Below are 24,636 nucleotides of genomic sequence, written 5' to 3' on the forward strand. Positions count from 1 at the left end.
TAGGAGGTATCTCTGTAGCCAGCTGGTCCTACAGCCAGGTCCTTTGGCCCTTCACACTTTCCTCATTTAAATTTGTAACTAGAACTCAGGTACTGAAAGGAAATAGATAATTCCAGGTACACCGTCACATCAAATCATTCGGATAACTGTTTTTGAGAAAACAAGCAACTATCTTATGCCTAGTGGAATATATATATACTATTATGTTTTTCAAACAAAGGATCTAAGAATAGTTCAATAATAGCTCTAATTTTAATTTCTTGACTTCAAATACCCCATTCAAAGAATAAGATGTCCAAATACTTCTGTCAGAAGAATGTATTGTCAAACAGCCAAATTTTGATTAAAAAAAAAAAAAAGGTTCAGTTTGAGAACGAATAAAATATATTTTTGTCATAATCCTTAAAAAATGATTACAATATTCTTGAAGAAAGTGTTCTTCACCCCATGAAAAGAAATTCTTTTAAGTTATCCCAAGGGTCAGTGTAATTTAGTTCTACAGAACTAAATTATTTAACAATCAGAAAGAGGAAATACGACCCAACTAGATTAATTTCCCAGGAGAAGACAGAACACCACACATTACCACTACAGCTTCACCCGCAAAGCCCACAGGCCTGCGTACCTGGGGTGCTCCTCCCTGGAGGGTGAGTAATTCTCGGACAGCTAATGGTTGATATACTTGGTCCAAGATGTCTCTCAGGGCCTCCCTAGACAGGGCTCTTTCCTCTTCAGTTAACACCTAAGAGAAACATGAACGGCTTTTGCGGAGTACAAAACAGGCAGGCGATAGAAGGCAGTGCTCTGCAAAACTGTGCGAAGACGCTAGTGAGGGGAGGGGGTGGCCTCCTCTTGCTTCAGCCTTGGATGTCCTTCGGCCTGGAGGGAGCCGCGATGCAGACACAGCCCTGGCCCTCTCTCCCCGCCTCACGCACTTCTGGGCAGGAGATGGAACTGACTTACCTTACGGTAACTTCTGGCAGCTCAGCTTGCTCCTCTTCTGGGTCTGGGAGCTCTTACAGAGCATGTCACCAGGCAGCACTGGCGAGCAGCGAGTGCCTCCAGTTCAGGAAGGCACTGTCAGGAGGCTCATGCGTCTCCCTCTACACACCTTCCACCTCTGCCTTTATGAGCAATCAAGGTGATGTCTGCCTTGTCATCTCTCTCACTCTGCTGCCTTTTAATTCACTCAGAACATGGCCACAAAGAAGGGTGCTATTTAAGTGGGCCCCCCTGAGCCTCCCCAGCACGTCCCCCTTTGGTAATTTCACAGTCAAGCGCTCAGAGTCCTGCCCCTGGCGCTTTAGCAAACTGTGGAACAGGTGCCGCTTAGAGCAGCAGCCACAGAACGTCCGCTCCGCCCCATGCTTCCCCCGTCAGCTTCTCCCACCTCCTCCCTTGGTCCCTTCTCTGTGTCTCGCTTCTCTTTTCTATCCTTTCCCCGAGTCGCTCGGGGCACTGCGTCGCCCTGGCATTGGCAGTAAGACCTGTGCAGACCCCCCATCTCAGGGATGCGCAGGCGGCAGACAACGACAGATCTGGCAAGACTTACACCCCGTTGTGTGGAACACGGGGCTCTGCTCCCCAAAACAGAAGGGCACGGGGTGGGGAAGGTCATAATTTCGTGATACTAGTTGGTGATAGTGGCCTTTAAACGGTTTTTGTTTGATTTTGTCTTGTGAACATAGGCAGGGGAGGGAACAGAAAAGGAGAACAAACAGAAAAGGAACAATGTGGAGGGTGACAGAAAAATGGGGTGAGTGGACATCACGGAATCTGGCTGCAGAAGCGAAGGAATGACCTCGCATGTGAACCCGGACACAGGTACATCTCAGCAGCCTCTCCTGCTTAGGTTCTGTGATCCTCTCAGGGGGAACAGTGGTCCCTGCCGTGTCATACCTGTGCGTCTTGTCTCCCCAGGAAATGGGTGAGCTGTTTGAGAAAAGGACCAGGTCATGCTTCTGTCACCTCCATGGCACCTTTGCAGTCCAGGCACTCCAGTCCTTCCTGACTTTCAGCAAGACACAGGCACATACTTACTTCTGCCACCCGTGAACCCTGAGTGGCTTCTGCAGCGTGCCTGCTGCTGGGCATATGTATTTAATCCTCCCAAGAACTTGAGGGCGGCGTGAACAGTTTAATATTAATACTAGTAGTAATACCTTTTTGATGGGCAACACTGGGGATGGGGCTAGTGCTTTACACAGTATCCTCAATCCTCACAGCCACCTTCCAGGGCAGGTATTATTAAACACATTGTATAAAAGAGGAAACAGAGACTCCAAGAAATAGCCCCCAACAGCTGTTCCACGAAACGACAAGAAGGGACAGGTGAAGTGGACTCTCTAGATATGCAAGGGACTAGTGTTTTGGGATTTTTTTTTTTTTTTTTTTTTGTCTTTTCTAGGGCCACACACATGGCATATGGAGGTTCCCAGGCTAGGGGTCGAATCGGAGCTGTAGCTGCCGGCCTACACCACAGCCACAGCAACTTGGGATCCAAGCCGAGTCTGCAACCTACACCACAGCTCACAGCAACGCCAGATCCTTAACCCACTGAGTGAGGCCAGGGACCGAACCTGCAACCTCATGGTTCCTAGTCAGATTTGTTAACCACTGAGCCACGATGGGAATGCCACGGAACTAGTGTTTAATAAATGAAAGCTCCAAAGGAAAGCTTGCGAATTCAGTAAGAATTCTAGATCTTTCCATCAACACTTTTCCAAAGAGCCAAGACGGTCTTTTGTAACAATCACACACAAGTACACACACATGTTCACACAGACTCTCATGCATTCTCTCTCTCTCAATGTGTTTACCTCTTCCTCAGGATTTAGCGCTTTTCTCTCGGTTGGGCAGAACCCCAGCTGGCAGAGACCTGCTGCGATGTCCCCAAAATGGCGGCAGAAAATCAAGCTCCCCAGAGCCGCATTCTGAGCAACACTGAGGAGGACGCTGCAACTGGTGTACAGTCTCCGGGCTGCACTGGGGGCAGCACTGAGACACACCACATCCTGAACAACGGCTCCAAACTCAGTCCTGCATTTCAAAGGGACTCCAACACCAGGCACGAGATAGGGGCAGACCCCCAGGGTAACTACAAACTGCAAAACGGACTGGACGGTCTTCTGCTGGGACACACTGAGTGTATCTGGGCTCAGGGCAGGGGCGGCTTCTGGTGTCCTCGGGTTGGGTTTACCCGGATTGAAACCCGCCGCAAGGCGCATCATGGTTTCCTTCAAGCACAACAGCAACAGTAAGGTCTGGGCGGTAAAAGCCCAGGTGATGTCCGCAGAGCCTCGAGGCCATTCCGCCTCATTCGCAACTGCATCCCTTAGGAGTTTCAATTCCTTCCAGTGAGGATCCTTCAGCAACTTGTCCTCCAAAGCAGAAAGGTTAGATTTCAACGTAGCCAATAGGACATCATGTTTCGTGATTTGTAGTGAACTTGAGCCTGATCCTTTTAAAGAAAAATAAAGGAAATTACACACATGGAAAAACAAATTGCACTTCCCTCCCCGTGGAATACTTTGGCCACTCCAGTTCATCCTCTGAGGCCACGATTTCTAGAAAGCTGCCCCCATTTGTGCCAGCCCGGCCGAGGCAGAATTCAGGACCACACTTCCTGCTTCCCATAGCGCTTTGGATGCCGTGAGAACAGTGTACCTAACACATTATACTTCATCTAGTTTGTTTCTATTCCCCACGTGTTCTGAGGCAGAGGCCATGTCTTAATCAACTTATTGGGCTTAAATTGCAGCCAGAACAGAAATCTAAAGAGCTAAACATTTACAACAGAGGGTTCATTCAAATTGTCCTAGATCCCAGGGATAAAGCACTGAGAAAAACAAAGTCCCTTCCCTCATGGAAACTTACATTCTAGTGAGGTAGATCACAGAGTACAGACATAGGGTTGAAAGAGATTAATTTAATCACATTACCCCCAAAGTAGCTATTCTCACAGTTCCTGAACCTTCCTTAAATGGTCTTTACTGCCCTCTCCTGGTGAGAGGGCTCATATGCACTCTCAGCAGATGGCATCCTTCCAACTCCTCCAACTACTCTCCTCCCTGGTTTCTGGGGCAGCGAGCTCTCTTTCCTGGTCTTCCTCCCACCTCCATGGACATCTTGAAATGTCTCCTCTGTTGGCTTCTTTCCCTTATCAGATTTCAAAATGCTCCATGGCTTGTCCTGGACTCTGAGCTCTCTTCCTTGACAATCTTATTCAGAGCCAGGTCTTTTAAAATGATATGTAAGCAAACAGCTCCCAAATTCATGTCTCTGGCCCATGTCTACCCTCTAAGTTCCAGAAACATACCTTCCACTGCTAAACGAAATCTCCACTTAGATGTTTCTCAAGCATTTCAGTTCAACCAATTCTTGCTGAGAAGGGGAGAGCGGGCAGGTATATGCTCATGGCATGTGGAATGGGTCAGGGACAGACTGAAACTGCACCACAGCAGTGCCAGTGCCAGATCCTTCACCCATTAGGCCACCAGGCAACTCCTAAAATTCAACAAATTCCTGATTCTCAAGAGTACTTTCCACTCCCTAACAATCTAACCTGGAGACATCTCCATTTTTTTCTTTAACTTTTTTATCCAACCCATTACCAAGTCTTGTCTGTTCTTTTTTTTTTTTTTTCCTTTTTAGGGTCACATGTATGGCATATGGAAGTTCCCAGGCTAGGGGTTGAACCAGAGCTGCTGCTGGCCTATACCACAGCCAAAGCAACAGAGCCTTGTCTGTGACCTACACCACAGCTCATGTCAACACTGGATCCTTAACCCACTGAACAAGGTCAAGGATCAAACCCACATCCTCACAGATACTGGTCGAGTTCATTACTGCTGAGCCACAATGGGAACTCCTAGCCTTGTTTGTTCTGCTTATAAAATGGTTCTCCGAGGCATTTATTTTTCTCTCCCTCACCGCTATAACCTTTGTCTAAGCCATGAACATCTTTTTTTTTTTTTTTTTCTTTTTTGGCCACCCCTGCAGCATGCGGAAGTTCCAGGGCCAATGACTGAACCTGAGCCGGAGCTGCAAACTACACCACAGCTGCAGCAATGCCAGATCCTTAACCCACTGCACCACAGCAGGACCTCTGCCATGAACATCTTTAAACTGAGATATGATAACAGCCTCTTAACTAGTCTCCCTACTTATACTCCTTCTCTCCCAAAAATCTACTTCTCACACGAGATCTTCTTAATACTTAAAATACATTTCTAGGAGTTCCTGTCGTGGTGCAGTGGTTAACGAATCTGACTAGGAACCATGAGGCTGCGGGTTCGGTCCCTGCCCTTGCTCAGTGGGTCAAGGGTTCGGCGTTGCCGTGAGCTGTGGCGTAGGTTGCAGACGCGGCTCGGATCCCGCGTTGCTGTGGCTCTGGCGTAGGCTGACAGCACGACTCCGATTAGACCCCTAGCCTGGGAACCTCCATATGCCGTGGGAGCAGCCCAATAAATAGCAAAAAGACAAAAAAATAAATAAATAAAATAAAATACATTTCTCTTGGTGGAAGTGTGCATACACATTCCTGATGTTTATACACTTAGAAGTGGAAATGCTGAGTCATAGGTATCCAGAAGTCTCAATTAAATATTACCTCCTCAGTAGTTCCCATTGTGGCACAGCAGAAATGAACCTGACTAGTAACCATGAGGTTTTGGGTTCGATCCCTGGCCTTGCTCAGTGGGTTAAGGATCCGGCGTTGCCGTGAGCTGTGGTGTGGGTCGCAGACACGGCTTGGATCCTGTGTTGCTGTGGCTGTGGTGTAGGCCGACGGCTACAGCTCCGATTCAACACCTAGCGTGGGAACCTCCATATGCTGCGGGAGTGGCCCTAGAAAGACAAAAGACAAAAGACAAAAAAAAAAAGGCAAAATCGATCAATCAATCAATCAAATCTCCTCAGAGGTGGCCTTCCTTAACCTGTCTAAAAGCCACCCTCAACACCATTAACTCACTGATAGCATCCAATTTCTTTTCTCCATACTATTTATCATAATCAGTATTTTTTTTCTTTTTACAGCCTCACCTGTGGCATATGGAAGCTTCTGGGCTAGAGGTGGAATTGAAGCTGCACCTGAGGCCTACGCTACAGACATGGCAACACTGGATCCAAGCCACATCTGTGACCTACACCACAGTCTAGGGCAATGCTGGATCATTATTAACCCACTAAGTGTGGTCAGGGATCAAACATACATCCTCATGCACATAATGTGGGGTTTTTAACCTGCTGCGTGGCAATAATAACTCCAGTAATTATTTTATAAGTGTTTATTCCTTCTCTACTAGAGTTTAAACTTGAAGAGGGGAGGCACTGTGTTTCTTGTTGGTCAGTGCTCTGCATAGGACATAAAGTAGGTACAAATTAATATTTGTTAGTTGACTAATTAAAGAATGAATGAAAACGAGCTCCCACTGTGGTGCAGCAGGTTAAGGATCTGGCATTGTCTCTGCAGTGATGCAGGTCTGATCCCCAGCTTGGCCCGGTGGGATGAGAATCTGGCACTGCCACCGCTGCGGCATAGGTTGCAGCTGCAGATCAGATTCAGTCCCTAGCCCAGAAATTTCTATAGGCCATGGGTGCAGCCAGAAAAGGAGGGAAAAAAAAAAAAAAGAATGAAAAGAGTAATGAAGATCTTCTTAAAATTCCAATAAGACCAATCTTTCCACAGAAAGCAACTATTAATTCAGGACAAAATGTAAAAAGCACACACATCCATTCTTTTTCAGCAGAAATTATCACAACACTGTAAATCTACTATACTTCAATAAAACTTAAACATATTCTAAAGTGATTATCGGCCACTTGTGTGTCTACTTTGGATAGATGTCTATGCAAATATTTCGCCAATTTTAAAATTGGATTATTTGTCTATGATTGTTGAGTTATGAGTTCTTTAAATCTTTAGGGTACAAGTTCCAAATCAAATATATGACTTGGAAATATTTTCTTCCTTTCTGTGGGTTGGCTTTTTATTTTCTGGCAATGCCAGATCCTTAACCCATTGAACAAGGCCAGGGATCGAACCCACAACCCCATAGTTCCTCGTCGGATTCGTTAACCACTGAGCCACGACGAGAACTCCCCTGAAATTGGTTTCTTAGTTTTATTTATGTAAATGTAATAAAATTCACTGAGTAATTTTAAAAAATGTAAAAAGCAACTACCTAAAGACATCTGAAGTGATACAAGTAAGTAAAAACTAGGGAAAGCATTCAGAAAAAAAAAAAATAAGTTTCCTGCTTTCTTTCTGCCTTTCAGTCTAGGGTTAGGCCTTAGTGTAGCTAAAATTCTAAGAGAAACCTATTATCTTACTGGCTTGAGAATCAATGCACACATTTCAGGGCAACTATAGAAGGTGGAAAATAAGAAATCACAAAAAGGACAGAGCCAGAGGAAAACTTCTGTACACAAATTGTGCACCAAACTGTGGCTAATCTGTGAATGAAGCATGTATGGAAAGAACTTCAAATAGCTCAGCTAGGATTAAAAGAACTGAAAAGATTAACCACAAGGGAGAGTCTGTGTAAGAGCTTGGAGTATGAGTCAATTGCCTACTTTAAAACAAATCAAAACAAGACAAAAGAATCAATATTCTCTAGAGGACTATAACAGAATCCAGTTTCAACAATATATCCTTCGTGATCTCTAGTATACTATCCAAAAGTTCTAGACACATGAAGAAACATGAAAACATAACCCATCTCAAGGGAAAAGACAATGAAGACTGATTCTAAATGACCCAGGTGTCAGATTGAGCAGACAAAAATTTTCTTTTTTTTTTTTTAGACAAAAATTTTCAAGCAGCTATTACAGCTATGTTCAAGAATATGATAGAAAGTATACTCACTACAAATGAACAAATAGGGACTCTCAGGAAAAAAAGAAAAGAAAGTTGTGGAGTTCCTGCTGTGGTGCAGTGGGTTAAGAATCCAACTGTAGCGGTTCAGGTCACTACAGAGGCATGGGTTTGATTCCTGGCCCTGTGCAGTGGGTTAAAAGGATCTGGCATTACCACAGCAGCAGCATGAGCTGTAGCTGTGGCTTGGATTCAATCCCTGGTGCAGGGAACTTGCATATACTGCATATGCAGCCATAAAATAAAAAAAAAAAAAAAATAGAAAGTTGGGGGGGTACACCTATGGCATGCACAAGTTCCCAGGCCAGTATCAAACTTGAAGCACAGCAGCAATCTGAGCCACTGCAGTAGTAACACCAGATACTTAACCTGTTAAGCCACAAAGGAACACCTAGAAAGTATTTTTTGAAAACCAAATGGAAATACTATAATTTAAAAATTAAAAAAAAAAACACTAGCTAGATATCACAGCTTTGAGATGACCAAAAGAAAAAAAAAAAAAAAAGAGTGAACTTGAAGATATCACCCTAGAAAGTATCCAATCTGAACAATGAGGGAAAAAAGATTTTAAGAAACACAGCCTTAGGATATGTGAATAACATCAAAGTGATCTATTTGCAATAAAATAGAGACTAATTGGAATGAAAGGAGAGAGAAAATGGAGCACAAAAGGGTTTGAAAAAATAATGATCAAAATTTTCCAAAATTTAGTGGAAAAAACATAAATTTATAGTTTCAGGAAGCTCAGTGATGACCAATCAGGATATGAAGAAATAAAATCACATCTAGGCATATTACAGTCAACCGTTAAAACCCAGAGATAAAAAGAAAAAATATGTCACATACAGGAGACTACTGCTATGAATAACTGTGAACTTATTTTCACAAGCAATGAATATGGAAAGACAATAGAAAAACATCTTAAAGTGCTGACAGGGAAAAAAAAAGTCAACTCAGGAGTACCCGTAGTGGTGCAGCCGAAATGAATCCGACTAGGAACCCTGAGGTTGTGGGTTCGATCCCTGGCCTCACTCAATCGGTTAAGGATCTGGCATCGCTATGAGCTGGGGTGTAGGTCACAGATGTGGCTCGGATCCCAAACTGCTGTGGCTGTGGCTGTGGCCGGTAGCTGTAGCTCCGATTTGACCCCTAGCTTGGGAACCTCCATATGCCACGGGTGCGGCCCTAAAAAGCAAAAAACTAAAAACAAAAAACCACGTCAACTCAGAATTCGATATCCAATAAAAACGTAACCTTCAAAAATGAAAGTAAAATGAAGACATTTTCAGATCGACTAAGAAAGCTGACTGCCAGTAGGTCTGGGATACAAAGAAATGCTAAAGGAAGTTCTTCCAGCTGAAGGAAAACAGTATCAAATGCAAACAGGGATCTTTGGAAAGGAAGGCAGAGGGCAGAAATGGTAACTATGTGGGTAAATGTAACAGACTAATTTTTCCTCTTAATTTCTTTAAATCTATGTAACTATCTGAAACAAAATTTATAAAACTATTATGGGATTTATAGCTATATATACATATAATAAACATGAAAACTATAGCATAAAGCATAAAGGGGATACATTAGGAAATGGGGGTGGAGGGCTATAAAAGGACCCTTACAGCACAAGGTTTTTACATGTTCTGTGAAGTAGTACAGCAGTAATTCTAAGCAGACTGAAAAATTAAGGATGTACATTGTAATTCCAGGATGATTATCAAAAATACAATGGGAAAAGAGTGGGTTATGGCTATAAAAATCATAATAAAATGTTGAAAATATAAATGAATTCAAGCAGCAATAGACTTCAAAACTAAAGTTAGGAGTTCTCTTATGGCTCAGCAGGTTAAGGATCCAGGGTTGTCATTGCAGTGGCTTGGGTCACTGCTGTGGCACAGGTTCAATCCCTGGCCCAGGAACTTCCACATGCTTCGGACATGAGCCCCCCACCCCTGCCCCAAAAAATCAAAAAACCCCAAAACTAAAGTTAATGTATCTTCTTCTTCTAAGAAAGGATCAAAATGTAACTGATGGTAACTAAGAGACTGTCAAACAAAGCATTACTTATAATAGTACAAAATCAGAAATACATGTTGAATAAATTATGGTCTACCTGTATCTAACATGCTAATGTCTATGTACTATTCATTTTATTATTGTCTCTCCACCAACTAGAATAAAGGCTGCTTGAGGACAGGGAGGTTACTCTGTTTTGTTCACTGCTGTGTTCTTGCCTGGAACAAGGCCTATCTGACATAGTAGCTGTTCAAAATAAGCAGCTGTTGAATGAGTGAATAACCGGGTTATCTGCAGCCATTAAACTATGTTGAACATTATTTAATGACTTGTTCACTAAATATATTCTAAAGCGAACAGAGTATGAAACACTATATGGGCAAAAGATATGAACAGTTTACAGAAAAAGAAATGCAAATTGCTCTTAAACATGAACATATGATCAACCTTGCTCATAAGAGAAAAGTAAATTAAAACTATACTAAAATATCACTTCCCATCTATCAAGTGGCTAAAATCCAAACATTTTTGTAACACATTATGTGTTTTGGAGAAACACACACACTCATACATGGCTGTAAGGAACTAAAATGGTACATCCCTAAGAAGAGAAATTTGGCAATATCTAGCAAAATTACATAAGCACTTTACTGTTGGCCCAGCAATCCCACTTTTAGGAATCTATCCTATAGACAGTTACACAGACAAAAATGCAAAATGACATATACTCAAGGCTACTCATTGTAGTATTGTTAGCCAGGCAGCAGTAGGGAAGGGACAGGGTTAAATGAAAGTGTGCTTTGTTTTGCAGAAACTAATCCTTAAATTGCATGAACTTCCAGAAACCAGATATCCCCAAAATGTTACAATGCATCCCAGCTAAGAAGATACCACTGTGCAAGAAAACACCCAAGCACCTGCTTGCTTGCAGTTTTTGACAACCAAGAATAACCTTTGTTTCATTATAATGCTTATGGATGATCATGCCTGCCTCTTCATAAATATGCATGCCCCCTAGGCTCAAATTTCCCTATTCCAGCAGTTAAGGAGATAGTGGGGTTTTTTTTGGTGGGGGGGTGTCTTTTTGCCATTTCCTTGGGCTGCTCCCACGGCATATGGAGGTTCCCAGGCTAGGGGTCTAATCAGAGCTGTAGCTACCGGCCTACGCCAGAGCCACAGCAACGTGGGATCCGAACCGCGTCTGTGACCCACACCATGGCTCAGGGCAATGCCAGATCCTACAACCTCATGGTTCCTAGTCGGATTCGTTAACAACTGAGCCACAACGGGAACTCCAGGGAGACAGCGCTTTGAGAGCTATTGTAACAAAGAAACATGACTCCACAATGGATATATTCTTTTAGCTCTGTACTCTGCCGCTGTACTTAGCCATGCTGCCTTGGTACCTTCCTACAAGAATGTTGCCTGTGGCCTGAAATATACATAACAGTTTCTTCTCAATGTTCTGTCTCCCAGACTTGACCTTTTAAAAAATACAACACTTTTGGGATATGGCAGGGGTTTGATCCCTGGCTCAGGAACTTCCACATGCTATAGGCAAGGCAAAAAAAAAAAAAAAAAGTGGTATGTAATAATAATGGAATACTACTCAGCCATAAAAAAGAATGAAATAATGCCATTTTCAGTAACATGGATGGACTCAGAGATTATCATACTAAATGAAGTCAGACAGAGAAGGACAAATATCATAATGATATCACTTACATGTAGAACCTTTTTTTTTTTTTTCCCCTTGGTCTTCTTAGGCTGCACCCTTAGCATATGGAAGTTCCCAGGTTAGGGGTTGAATTGGAGCTTCAGCTGCTGGCCTACAGCAATGCCACAGCAATGCCAGATCCGAGCTGCCTCTGCGACCTACACACATCTCCCGGCAACACTGGATCCTTAACCCACTGAGCGAGGCCAGGGATCGAAACTGCATCCTCATGGACTCAGTCAGATTTGTTTCCCCTGAAGTACAATGGCAACTCCCTACATGCAGAATCTTAATGATACAAATGAACTTACCTGCAAAACAGAAACAGACTTAGAAAACAAACTCATGGTTACCAGAGGAAAGGGGAAGGATAAATTAGGAGTTTGGGATTATTATATATAATAACAGGGACCTACTGTACAGCACAGGGAACTCTACTCAATATTCTGTAATAACCTATATGGGAATAGAATCTGAAAAAGAATGGTTTGTATACGTATAACTGAATCACTTTACTGTATGCCTGAAACTGACATAGCATTGTAAATTAACTATACCTCAATTTTAGAAAAAAGAGAACAAAAAGAAAATTCAAAATATTCCTAAAAATAAAAAACAAATGAACCAAATAATTCTATATACTTTATGTCCAAGGTTGCCAAACGATAATCTATAGGTCAAAACTGGCCCACCACCTATTTCCATAAATAAAGTTTTATTGGAACCTAGTCATGTTCATTTATTTACATGTTATCTATGGCTGCTTTTAAGCTACAATGGCAGAGTTGAATAGTGTGACAGAGACAGTATGGGTCACAAAGCCAGAAATATTTACTGCTTGCTCCTTTATAGAAAACGTGTGCCAGCTGCTACTCTAAATCGAGTTAGCAGCATAACCGCACAGAATTATTTCGACATGAATTTCTATATTCTGAGGACAAAAACAAACAATAATCCCTTAGAAACAGTAGAGATGGTAATACAGGATTTGTTATTTTAAGATATTAGGAGTTCCTGTCACGACTCGGCGGAAACGAATCTGACTCGCATCCATGAGGACACAGGTTCGATCCCTGGCCTCGCTCGGTGGTTAAGGATCTGGCACTGCCGTGAGCTGTGGTGTAGGTCACAGATGCAGCTCGGACTTGACTTTGCTGTGGCTGGGGTGTAGGCCAGCAGCTACAGCTCAGATTCAGCCTCTAGCCTGGGAACCTCCATATGCCATGGGGGCAGCCCTAAAAAAAGACAAAAAAAAAAAAAAAAAAAAGAATGGGCACAAAATGAATGAGTCCAGGATATCTTATCATGTCTGAAAGCAGAGAAGCAATGAGACTACTAGAGTCACCTCAAAGAGTCCAACAGCCAACTAGAAGTGGCTCCACAGGCCACAAATAGAACAATTTGTGTATCAAGAATAACGAGTCCTGGAATGGAAGTTCCCTTGTAATGGGCGTAGTGGGTTAAGGATCCAGTGTTGTTGAGGCAGCGGTGCAGCTACCGCATAGGTTTGGTCCCTGGCCCAGAAACTTTCACATCCTGCAGGCATGGCCAAAAAAAAAAAAACCGAAAAAAATGAGTACAATAATTAAAACATATCATCATATTTATAGAAAATATTACTTCAGGGAGTTCCCATCCTGGCGCAGTGGTTAACAAATCCGACTAGGAACCATGAGGTTGCGGGTTCGATCCCTGGCCTTGCTCAGTGGGTTAGGGATCCGGCATTGCCGTGAGCTCTGGTGTAGGTTGCAGATGTGGCTTGGACCCCGAGTTGCTGTGGCTCTGGCATAGGCTGGCGGCTACAGCTCCGATTAGACCCCTAGCCTGGGAACCTCCATATGCCAAGGGAGGGGCTCAAGAAAAGGCAAAAAGACAAAAAAAATAAAATATTACTTTACAATAAATTTTTAAAAATCACTCCACTGGCTCTGTTGTATAGCACAGAGAACTATATCCAATCGCTTGTGGTGGAACATGATGGAGGATAATGTGAGAAAAAGAACGTGTGTGTGTGTGTGTGTGTGTGTGTGTGTGTGTGTGTGTGTAACTGGGTCACTTCATTGTACAGCAGAAATTGACAGAAAAGGAGTTCCCATCATGGTGCAATGGAAAAAAATCCGACTAGGAACCATGAGGTTTCAGGTTCGATCCCTGGCCTTGTTCAGTGGGTTAAGGATCCAGCATTGCTGTGAGCTCTGGTGTAAGTCACAGATGCCGCTCAGATCTGATGCTGTGGATGTGGTGTAGGCTGGCAGCTGTAGCTCCAATTCAACCCCTTGCCTGGGAACCTCCACATGCTACAAGTACGGCCCTAAAAAGCAAACAAAACCAAAAAACAAAAAACAAACAGAAATTGACAGAACGCTGTAAATCAACTATAATAAAAATTTTTTAAAATCACTCCATTGGCTATCTTTGGAGACTGCTAAGACGTTAATGTATTATTCTAAAAATTCATCGATAAAAGAACAGAGAATGAACCTTACTGTATTAAAATACATACGTGTGTGTGTGTTTGTACCTGCACATAGAAAAAAGATCTCAAAGACCCAGAATCGCCAAAGCAATCCTGAGAAACAAAAACCAAGCAGGAGGCATAACTCTCCCAGACTTCAAGAAATACTACAAAGCCACAGTCATCAAAACAGTGTGGTACTGGTACCAAAACAGACAGACAGAATGGAACAGAATAGAGAATCCGGAAATAAACCCTGACACCTATGGTCAATTAATCTTTGACAAGGGAGGCAAGAACATAAAATGGGAAAAAGAAAGTCTATTCAGCAAGCATTGCTGGGAAACCTGGACAGCAACATGCAAAGCAATGAAACTAGAACACACCCTCACACCATGCACAAAAATAAACTCCAAATGGCTGAAAGACTTAAATATACGACAGGACACCATCAAACTCCTAGAAGAGAACATAGGCAAAACACTCTCTGACATCAACATCATGAATATTTTCTCAGGTCAGTCTCCTAAAGCAGTAGAAATTAGAGCAAAAATAAACCCATGGGACCTCATCAAACTGAAAAGCTTTTGCACAGCAAAGGAAACCCAAAAGAAAACAAAAAGACAACTTACAGAATGGGAGAAAATAGTTTCAAATGATGCAACTGACAAGGGCTTAATCTCTAGAATATATAAGCAACTTATACAACTCAACAGCAAAAAAACCAATCAATCATCCTGCTGAATAGCATTGAGAACTATGTCTAGATACTCATGTTGCAACAGAACAAAGGGTGGGGGAAAAATGTAATTGTAATGTATACATGTAAGGATAACCTGACCCCCTTGCTGTACAGTGGGAAAATAAAAAAAAAACCAAAAAACAAAAAACAACAACAACAAAAAAACCAATCAATCAATGGAAAAATGGGCAAAAGACCTGAATAGACATTTCTCCAAAGAAGATATATAGATGGCCAACAAACACATGAAAAAATGCTCAACATCGCTGATTATAAGAGAAATGCAAATCAAAACTACCATGAGATACCACCTCACACCAGTCAGAATGGCCATCATTGATAAATCCACAAATAACAAGGGCTGGAGGGGCTGTGGAGAAAAGGGAACCCTCCTGCACTGTTGGTGGGAATGTAAACTGGTACAGCCACTATGGAGAACAGTTTGGAGATACCTTAGAAATCTATACATAGAACTTCCATATGACCCCGCAATCCCACTCTTGGGCATCTATCCGGACAAAACTCTACTTAAAAGAGACACATGCACCCGCATGTTCATTGCAGCACTATTCACAATAGCCAAGACATGGAAACAACCCAAATGTCCATCGACAGATGATTGGATTCGGAAGATGTGGTATATATACACAATGGAATACTACTCAGCCATAAAAAGAATGACATAATGCCATTTGCAGCAACATGGATGGAACTAGAGAATCTCATCCTGAGTGAAATGAGCCAGAAAGACAAAGACAAATACCATATGATATCACTTATAACTGGAATCTAATATCCAGCACAAATGAACATCTCCTCAGAAAAGAAAATCATGGACTTGGAGAAGAGACTTGTGGCTGCCTGATGGGAGGGGGAGGGAGTGGGAGGGATCGGGAGTTTGGGCTTATCAGACACAACTTAGAATAGATTTACAAGGAGATCCTGCTGAATAGCATTGAGAACTATGTCTAGATACTCATGTTGCAACAGAACAAAGGGTGGGGGAAAAATGTAATTGTAATGTATACATGTAAGGATAACCTGACCCCCTTGCTGTACAGTGGGAAAATAAAAAAAAATTAATTAATTAATTAAAAAAAAAAAAAAAAGAAAAAAGATCTCAAGGAGTTCCCATCATAGCGCAGTGGAAATGAATCTGACTAGGAACCATGAGGTTGCAGGTTCAATCACTGGCCTTGTTCAGTGGGTTAAGGATCCGGTGTTGCCTTGAGCTGTAGTGTAGTTCGCAGATGAGGCTCGGACCTGGCGGGGCTGTGGCTCTGGCATAGGCCAGCAGCAACAGCTCTGATTGGACCCCTAGCCTGGGAACCTCCATAAGCCGCAGATGTGGCCCTTAAAAAAGGGAAAAAAAAAAAGGAAAAAGATCTCAAAAGCTATACCTCAAATTATTGGGTGATCTTCCTTTTTTGATTCATTGTTGCAATTTTTTCTACAGTAAATATGTGTTGTTTCTGCACTAAAAACATACTTTTTTTTTTCTTTTTCAGCCACACCCACAGCATATGGAAGTCCCTGGGCCAGGGATCAAATCCAAGCTGCAGCTGTGACTTACCCTGCCGTTGCAGCAACGTCACATCCTTAACTCACTGTGCCACAGCGGAAACTCCTAGAGACACATTTTAAGGTTATAAAATAGTACATAGTATAAGAGACCACTTTTATAAACAAACCAAGAAAATTTCCCAAAATGTAATCTCTGGGTAGTGGGATTAAGGTCATTAATATTTTCTTCTTTTTTAGTTTCTCTAATAATATTTTTATTTATTTATTTATTTATTTTGTCTTTTTGCCTTTTCTAGGGCCGCTCCTACAGCATATGGAGGTTCCCAGGCTAGGGGTTGAATCGGAGATGTAGCACAGTAACGCGGGATCCGAGCTGCGTCTGCAACCTACACCACAGCTCAGGGCAACGCCAGATCCTTAATCCACTGAGTAAGACCAGGGGTTGAACCCGCAACCTCATGGTTCCCAGTTGGATTCATTAATCACTGCACCACGACGGGAACTCCCCTCTAATAATATTTTTAAAAGCTTTACTATAAGGAACATTAACTACTTCCATTAAAAAAAAAAAGGTACAAAAACATTTTTCTATCAAAACAGAGAGAATCAGCAGGGTGAGATTTTCCAGTACTTCTCTAAGACTTTTCAGGGTAAGTGTTCTGACCCACTGGCAGGAGTATCTGGTTCTTCCGGCTGATATACTCCTAAAAAGGAAACAAACATTCTCACACCTTGCTGCCACTAACCACTAAGATCACTAAAGAATCTGTAAGTGACTTTATAAGATCTTGGAACCCAAACAGGGGTCACGAAGAAAGTGATTTAAAACAAAAGCTATTAGCTAATGTTTTTCAAGAGCCCCTTAATAAAATAGTCTTCCATGCCCTCTACTGGTGATCAAAATAAAATCCACTCAAAAATGAATACCGGAGTTCCCGTCGTGGCGCAGTGGTTAACGAATCCGACTAGGAACCATGAGGTTGCGGGTTCGGTCCCTGCCCTTGCTCAGTGGGTTAACGATCCGGCGTTGCCGTGAGCTGTGGTGTAGGTTGCAGACACGGCTCGGATCCCGCGTTGCTGTGGCTCTGGCGTAGGCCGGTGGCTACAGCTCCGATTGGACCCCTAGCCTGGGAACCTCCATATGCCGCGGGAGCGGCCCAAGAAATAGCAACAATAACAACAGCAACAACAAAAGACAAAAGACAAAAAAAAATAAATAAATAAAAAAAAAAAAAAAAAATGAATACCGCGTCCTCTTAGAGCAGCTGTCCTCAGGTTTTGAGGGCCTTCCTAAGGGTCTCCCAGAGAGTCTGCAAGGTCAAAGCTATTTTCTTATTGTTTTTTGTTTGTTTGTTTGTTTTTGTTTTTTTGTCTTTTTGCCATTTTTTGGGCCGCTCCCTCGGCATATGGAGGTTCCCAGGCTAGGGGTCGAATCGGAGCTGTAGCTGCTCTGGCCTACGTCAGAGCCACAGCAACGCGGGATCCGAGCCGCGTCTGCAACCTACACCACAGCTCACGGCAACGCCGGATCGTCAACCCACTGAGCAAGGGCAGGGACCGAACCCGCAACTTCATGGTTCCTAGTTGAATTCGTTAACCACTGCGCCACAACGGGAACTCCTATTTTCTTATTAAACTACGACATCATCTGCCTTTCATGCTCTTGTTTTCTCTTGAGTGTATGAAGGGTGAAAAATCACTGATAGGAGTTCAGATTCCATATTATAACTAACTTGAAATTACCTCTTGTTGAGTTATAAAAAGGGATACACACTATTATCTGAAAAGATGATTGAAATCTCCTCCTTTCCAACTCTTTACCTACGTGAGCCTACATTTTCTTCAATTTCAATCAGAACAACCTGTCATGACAAACTGAACACAAAAGCAAATATGAAAATCCAGCTCTCTTCTAGTAAGTCAGACATTAAGGTGATTTACAAAAATGTGAAACAATGACAAATAAATGTAAAGCAACGTCACGCTTCCTGCTAGGTTATTTTATTTTGCAAAATGCATTTTTCATCAAAAATGTCATTGTGTTAACAAGTTATTGTTATATTTAAATAAATTTAAAAGGTTTCTCTTAAAGTCTCAATGTCTAATACAGTAATTATTGATACACATAACCCACATAAAAGCTCTTTTAAGTCCTTAACACTTTTTGTGTTTTCTTTTTTTTGGTCTTTTTTAGGGCCGCACCCATGGCACATGGAGGTTCCCAAGCTAGGAGTCTAATCAGAGCTACAGCTGCTGGCCTACACCACAGCCACAGCAACGCAGGATCTGAGCCACGTCTGTGACCTACACCACAGCTCACGGCAACGCTGGATCCTTAACCCACTGAGCGAGGCCAGGGATGGAACCTGTGACCTCATGGTTCCTAGTCAGATTCATTTTTGTTGTGCCGCAATGGGAACTCCTAAGTCCTTAACAGTTTTTTTTTTTTTTTTTTCTTTTTCTAAGGCTACACCTGCAGCATACAGAGGTTCCCAGGCTAGGGGGTCTAATCAGAGCTGTAGCCGCCAGCCTGTGCCAGAGCCACAGCAATGCAGGATCCCAGCGGGGTCTGCAACCTACACCATAGTTCATAGCAACGCCAGATCCTTAACCCATGGAGCCAGGGATAGAACCCACAACCTCATGGTTCCTAGTTGGATTCATTAACCACCGCCCCATGGTGGGAACTCCAAAGACTCTTATTTTTTTGTTTGTTTGTCTTTTTTTAGGGCCGCACCTGGAGGTTCCCAGGCTAGGGGTCTGATCAGAGCTGTAGCCATCGGCCTATGCCAGAGCCACAGCAACTCGGGATCCGAGCCACGTCTGCGACCTACACACCACAGCTCACAGCAATACCGGATCCTTAACCCAATGAGCGAGGCCAGGGATCAAACCTGCAACCTCCTGGTTCCTAGTTGGATTCGGTAACCACCGAGCCACGATGGGAACTCCACTTAACACTTTTTAAAAAGAGTGTGAGAATGCTGAAACCAAAAAGTTTGAGATCTGCAGCCATAAAACAATGTTTTCCAAATTAGAGCCATACAGTTTCTGTAATTTTTGCCATTTATCCAAAGACTACCTGGATTGTTTTTTGCTTTATTCGTTTATTTCTTCAAATTAAATCTCTCTCTCTCTCTCTTTTTTTTTTTTTTTTTTTTTTGGCTTTTTAGGGCCAAGCTTGCAGCATATGCAGGTTCCCAGGCAACGTGTCTAATCTGAGCTACAGCTGCCAGCCTATACCACAGCCACAGCAACTTGCGGTCTAAGCTGCATCTACGACCTACACCACAGCTCACGGTAACGCCAGATCCTTAACCCACTGAGCGAGGCCAGGGATTGAACCCGTAAACTCATGGTTCCTAGTCGGATTCATTTCCTCTGTGCCACAACGAGAGTTCCCCCCTTTTCTTTTTTTTTTTTGCCTACGCCTGCAGCATGTGGAAGTTCCCAGGCCTGGGACTGAACCAAAGCCACAGGAGCAACCTGAGCCACAACAGTGACAACACCCTATCCTTAACCACTAGGCCACCAGGGAGCTCCCCAAATTAAATCATTTAAAATTTAAAGTGGTAATAGTTAAAATACTGTCCTAAGGGCTCTATGTATTTAATTCAATCCTCACACCAACTCCGTGAGTAATGGAGTATTCTATTATTCTTATTTCCAGATGAGGAGACTAGGGTTAAACTATTTGCCCAGGGTTTATTCATCTCTGGCAACCTGACTCCAGATCCCAAGTTCTCAATCACTACACTATGCTTTCAGCCTCAAAATGTTTCTCTACCGACTGTCTAAAAATATCCTTATCATACTTTGGGAAATGCTGCCCTCAAAAACAGCATTATTTATTCTTCCCAATCACCAAGTTAAATGTCTATGCTGTATGACATTTAAAAGCAGAGTTCCTGAAGTTTCCTGGTGGTTCACCAGGTTAGGGATCCGGTGTTGTCACTGCTGTGGCTCAGGTCACTGCTGTGGTGCTGGTTTGACCCTGGACCTGGAGCTTCCACATGCCTCCTGTGGAGCCAAAAAAACGACAGAGTTTGATGAATATATACTTAGTATAGAAAGTTTTTTTTTTTTTTAGGAAAACTACTGCTGAGATGATCCTAAGCAAAACTTCACTAACCCTTTAAACTTCTGTGTAACACACCTTTTCACTAATCCCGTTCAAATTCTGCCTGACGCACTTTTTTTTTTTTTGCTTTTTAGGGCCACACCTGTGGCATATGGAAGTTCCTAGGCTAGGGATTGAATTTGAGCTGCAGCTGCTGGCCTATGCCACAGCAACGCGGGATCCAAGCCACATCTGCAACCTACGCCACAGCGCATGGTAACTACCCATGGAGCCATGACAGGAACTCCCTTAACACACTTCTTAATAATGCAGGTGGGGATTTTATTCTTATTTTCCCTATAACTGAGAAAAGCACGGAAAGGAGGGGAAGAGAAAACATTATGCAGCAGAGCTTCTGATGACTCAAAAGAGAAAGACTTGGTATCTTACTTCCTTTCTGTCTATTCAATTCTCACCTGGACTGAAATCTTCCTCTTGCAGCCTTTCACAGCCCCAGCCCTGGATAATTCCTTCTCGATGCAGTTGCTATCTGTACCATTCATTCACCACGGCTATGATCCTGCCAAGGTCAATGTCTTCAATCTATATGTATAATACCATCTCCCCAAACAAACAAGAGGCTTCTTGTTGTATATATTTCTACCTCCAAAAGCACTGAGAGGACCCTTGATCATGCCCTCGCCCACAGCAACACTGCTCAGGTAGGACCTAACCAGCTGAAGCCGTGTTGGAAGCCCGTCGGTCCTGGGGCCAAGAGCCAGATAAGGCAGAGCTCTGGATGGCCTGTGATTAGGTGACTTCTGATCGTTTCATTTCCCTTGCTGAGCTGCTGTTTCCAGGTCCCTTTATTCACATAAAGAATTTTTCCATTTGGAGGGAAACATGATGGAGGTAACCTTGTCTGGGACTTTCTTTTTTTTTTTTTTTTTTTTTTTTTTTTTGTCTTTTTTTTGCTATTTCTTGGGCTGCTCCCGCAGCATATGGAGGTTCCCAGGCTAGGGGTCAAATCGGAGCCATAGCCACTGGCCTACGCCAGAGCCACAGCAACGCGGGATCCGAGCCACGTCTGCAACCTACACCACAGCTCACGGCAACGCCGGATCCTTAACCCACTGAGCAAGAGCAGGGACCGAACCCGCAACCTCATGGTCCCTAGTCGGATTCGTTAACCACTGCGCCACGACGGGAACTCCCTTTGTCTGGGACTTTCTGCGCTTCCCGAACTCGGATGTCTGTTTCCTATCACAGAATTCTACTATGCTACTTTGTTTGCATCTATCAAGTTGATCCCATGCCTTTCCTAAATTTATAAGGTGGAAATCAAATGATCAGTGTCTGAGGGAGACTGAACAGAGGCAAGGACACAGCAAATATCAAAGTCATTACACAAACATCAACCCCACAGAGCCCCTAAAGACCAGAATCTGAAGAAGCAAAAGAAGGAACAAACTGCCTTTAAAAGGACATTAGTCACATATACCCCCTGCAAGAGTATATCGAAGGGCTTGTTTCCATTGATTTTGACAAGAGACGCTACCAAGGAACTTTAGTTTTCCAATGTAATCGAAATAAAACTATTACAGTGGCATTGTAATGTATTTTCCCCGACCATCACTGAGGTTGGGTGCCTCTTCCTATGTAAAATGATTGTTTTTACTTATTTTACAGTGAAATTTAATATCGTATGTTCCAAATAGTTGTATTTGGTCACCTCTATTTTTTTTCTTCTTGATTGAGAGGCAATTCAAATATACTTTATAGTGGTGGTATCTTCCCGCAGCATCCTTCCAAGCCCACTACTGTCCACACGGTCAATAATAAATCTGCCAAGGACATTTTCACAGGTCATCCGCCACTCAAGACACCTGACGGGGAGGGTCATCTGCCTTGCACAGCCTTACATCAAGAGCTCTGCACAGAACTCTCCGCACTCAACTTGTGGACCAGAAAAAGGACAAGGTGAGGAACTCATCATTACGTCACAACCTGCACCCCAGCACATGGGTCAGTGCCCAAACATCACTGCTAAGCTGACAGACAACAGGCCTGCTCTCTTCTCCTATGATGTTTGCCAGCTTGCCACCAAGTCCATGTCTGGACCATGTTTCGACCACAATGCACAAGTCAAGTGTCCTGACGGACCCAAGGCCCAGACCATAGCCTGTGAGACAAAAATGTAATCAGGACTCCAAACTCAGGCGCCAGGCAAGAGACCTGCCGTGGTCTCCATTTGGATTTGCTAGACCCTCCCCCTCCATCCTACAACACCTTCCCTCCCCCTCAAAAATTAAGTCCTTTCGATCTTCTGAGGATACTCAAGAGACCTGATCTATGGAATTGTCCATAGTCTTCATTCTCTTCCCACTACAACTGGACTTGGATACAAACAGGTGCACCACATGACCATACGGACACCTGCCCCAATGCTAAGTGTTAACTCCCAGCCTCTACCCAACTCACCTCACCTGAGCCCAATCCAGGCCTGCACTGTCCCCCACCCTCACCATCTCTGCACATTCCAGACCAAGCCCCTGGAATTGTCCTCATGGTGGGACAAGGGACGGGCGAGGCGCTCCAGGCTCAGAACAACTCATTTCATCCTCCTGAGAAGCCTCCTCCTACAAGTCAGGTGTTTCACATCGTGGAGGATCAGTGATACGGACCCATGTCCCGGTCCATGTTCTCCACGAGGGTCTTCCCGTCTCCCCCTCTGAGGAGAGTGACTCACCCCCATGGCGGGGAAGACAGCCTCCAGTCTAACACGACTTGGAAGTGACCACTCAAGTCAAAGAAGAAAAGAGCAGAATTTGTCCCATGAATTAGCCCTCCCTCCCCCGACTATGGTATATGTAAAATTTTCAGAACACCAAGTAATATGGAAGGTTCCACAGGCCATTTCATGTAATGTCATGAATTATGTTAATTTAACTTATGTTTTAAATGGAAGTTACCAAACTGTCATATAAAGTGTTTCATAAATTAGAAAAATTTTTAATTCTTTACTAATCCTTTTATAATATATTAAATCATGCTGTACATCTCAAAAAAAAAAAAAAAAACAACCAACCAACAAACGAAAAAGCACTGAGGATAGAATACTATATACAGCTCTGTAAATATTACCTCAAAGGTAGTTAATTTAAAGACAGATTGAAAGCAGGGATAAATTAGGAGTTTGGGATTAACATATACACACTCCTATATATAAAACAGATAATCAATAAGGACCTACTGTATAGCACAAGGAACTCTCCTCAATAATCTGGAATAACCTATATGGAAAAAGAATCTCAAAAAGAATATATATATATATATACACACACACACACACATATAACTGAATCACTTTGCTATATATCTGAAACTAACACAACATTGTAAATCAACTATACTCCAACACAAAATAAAAATTAAATTAAGAATAAAGACTAAAGGGGAGTGCCCGTCACAGCTCAGTAGAAATGAATCTGACTAGCAGCCATGAGGACACAGGTTCAATCCCTGGCCTTGCTCAGTGGGTTAAGTGTCCTGCGCTGCCATGAACTATGGAGTAAGTCATAGGTACTGTGGCGTAGGCCGGCAGCTACAGCTCCGATTCAGCCCCTAGCCTGGGAACCTCCATATGCTGTGAGTGCGGCCCTAAAAGAGACAAAAGACAAAAAAGAAAAAAAAAAGACAAATCAAGAGAAGTTTAATCTAGTTGGATTTTTTTTTTTTTTGGTCTTTTTTTGTCCTTTTTAGGGCCACACCCGCAGCATATGGAGGTTCTCAGGTTAGGGGTCCAATCAGAGCTATAGCCGTTGGCCTACGAAAGAGCCACAGCAACGCCAGATCCGAGCCGCGTCTGTGACCTACACCATAGCTCACGGCAATGCAAGATCCTTGACCTGCTGAGCAAGGGCAGGGATCGAACCCCAAACCTCATGGCTCCTAGTTGGATTCATTTCTGCTGCGCCATGATGGGAACTCCTAGCTGGATATAATGTTAACAAATATTTTCATCTTGTCTAAGCATCCTGTGTCCATCAGGGACATGTGAAAACTTACTATGCACAGCTATCTTTTAATTCCCTCAGCAGCTGATGTGATAAAAGAATACAGCAGATGGAGTTCCCCTTGTGGCGCAGCAGAAACGAATCCAAGTGGGAACCATGAGGTTGCAGGTTCAATCCCTGGCCTCGCTCAGTGGGTTAAGGATCCAGCATTGCCGTCAGCTGTGGTGTAGGTT

At 43.1% G+C, this 24,636-nt stretch overlaps 1 protein-coding gene across 1 annotated transcript in view; it reads right to left on the reverse strand.

Annotated features, from left to right (window-relative positions):
* TANGO6 (transport and golgi organization 6 homolog) overlaps positions 1-24,636 on the reverse strand; it is a 201,506-nt gene that overhangs the window by 175,157 nt on the left and 1,713 nt on the right. Inside the window, 2 exon segments of the mRNA XM_021093875.1 lie at positions 626-742; positions 2,820-3,460. Coding sequence (XP_020949534.1) covers positions 626-742; positions 2,820-3,460 — 758 coding nt within the window.

The sequence above is a fragment of the Sus scrofa genome, chromosome 6, assembly GCF_000003025.6.
Source record: "Sus scrofa isolate TJ Tabasco breed Duroc chromosome 6, Sscrofa11.1, whole genome shotgun sequence".
Lineage (NCBI taxonomy): Eukaryota > Metazoa > Chordata > Mammalia > Artiodactyla > Suidae > Sus > Sus scrofa.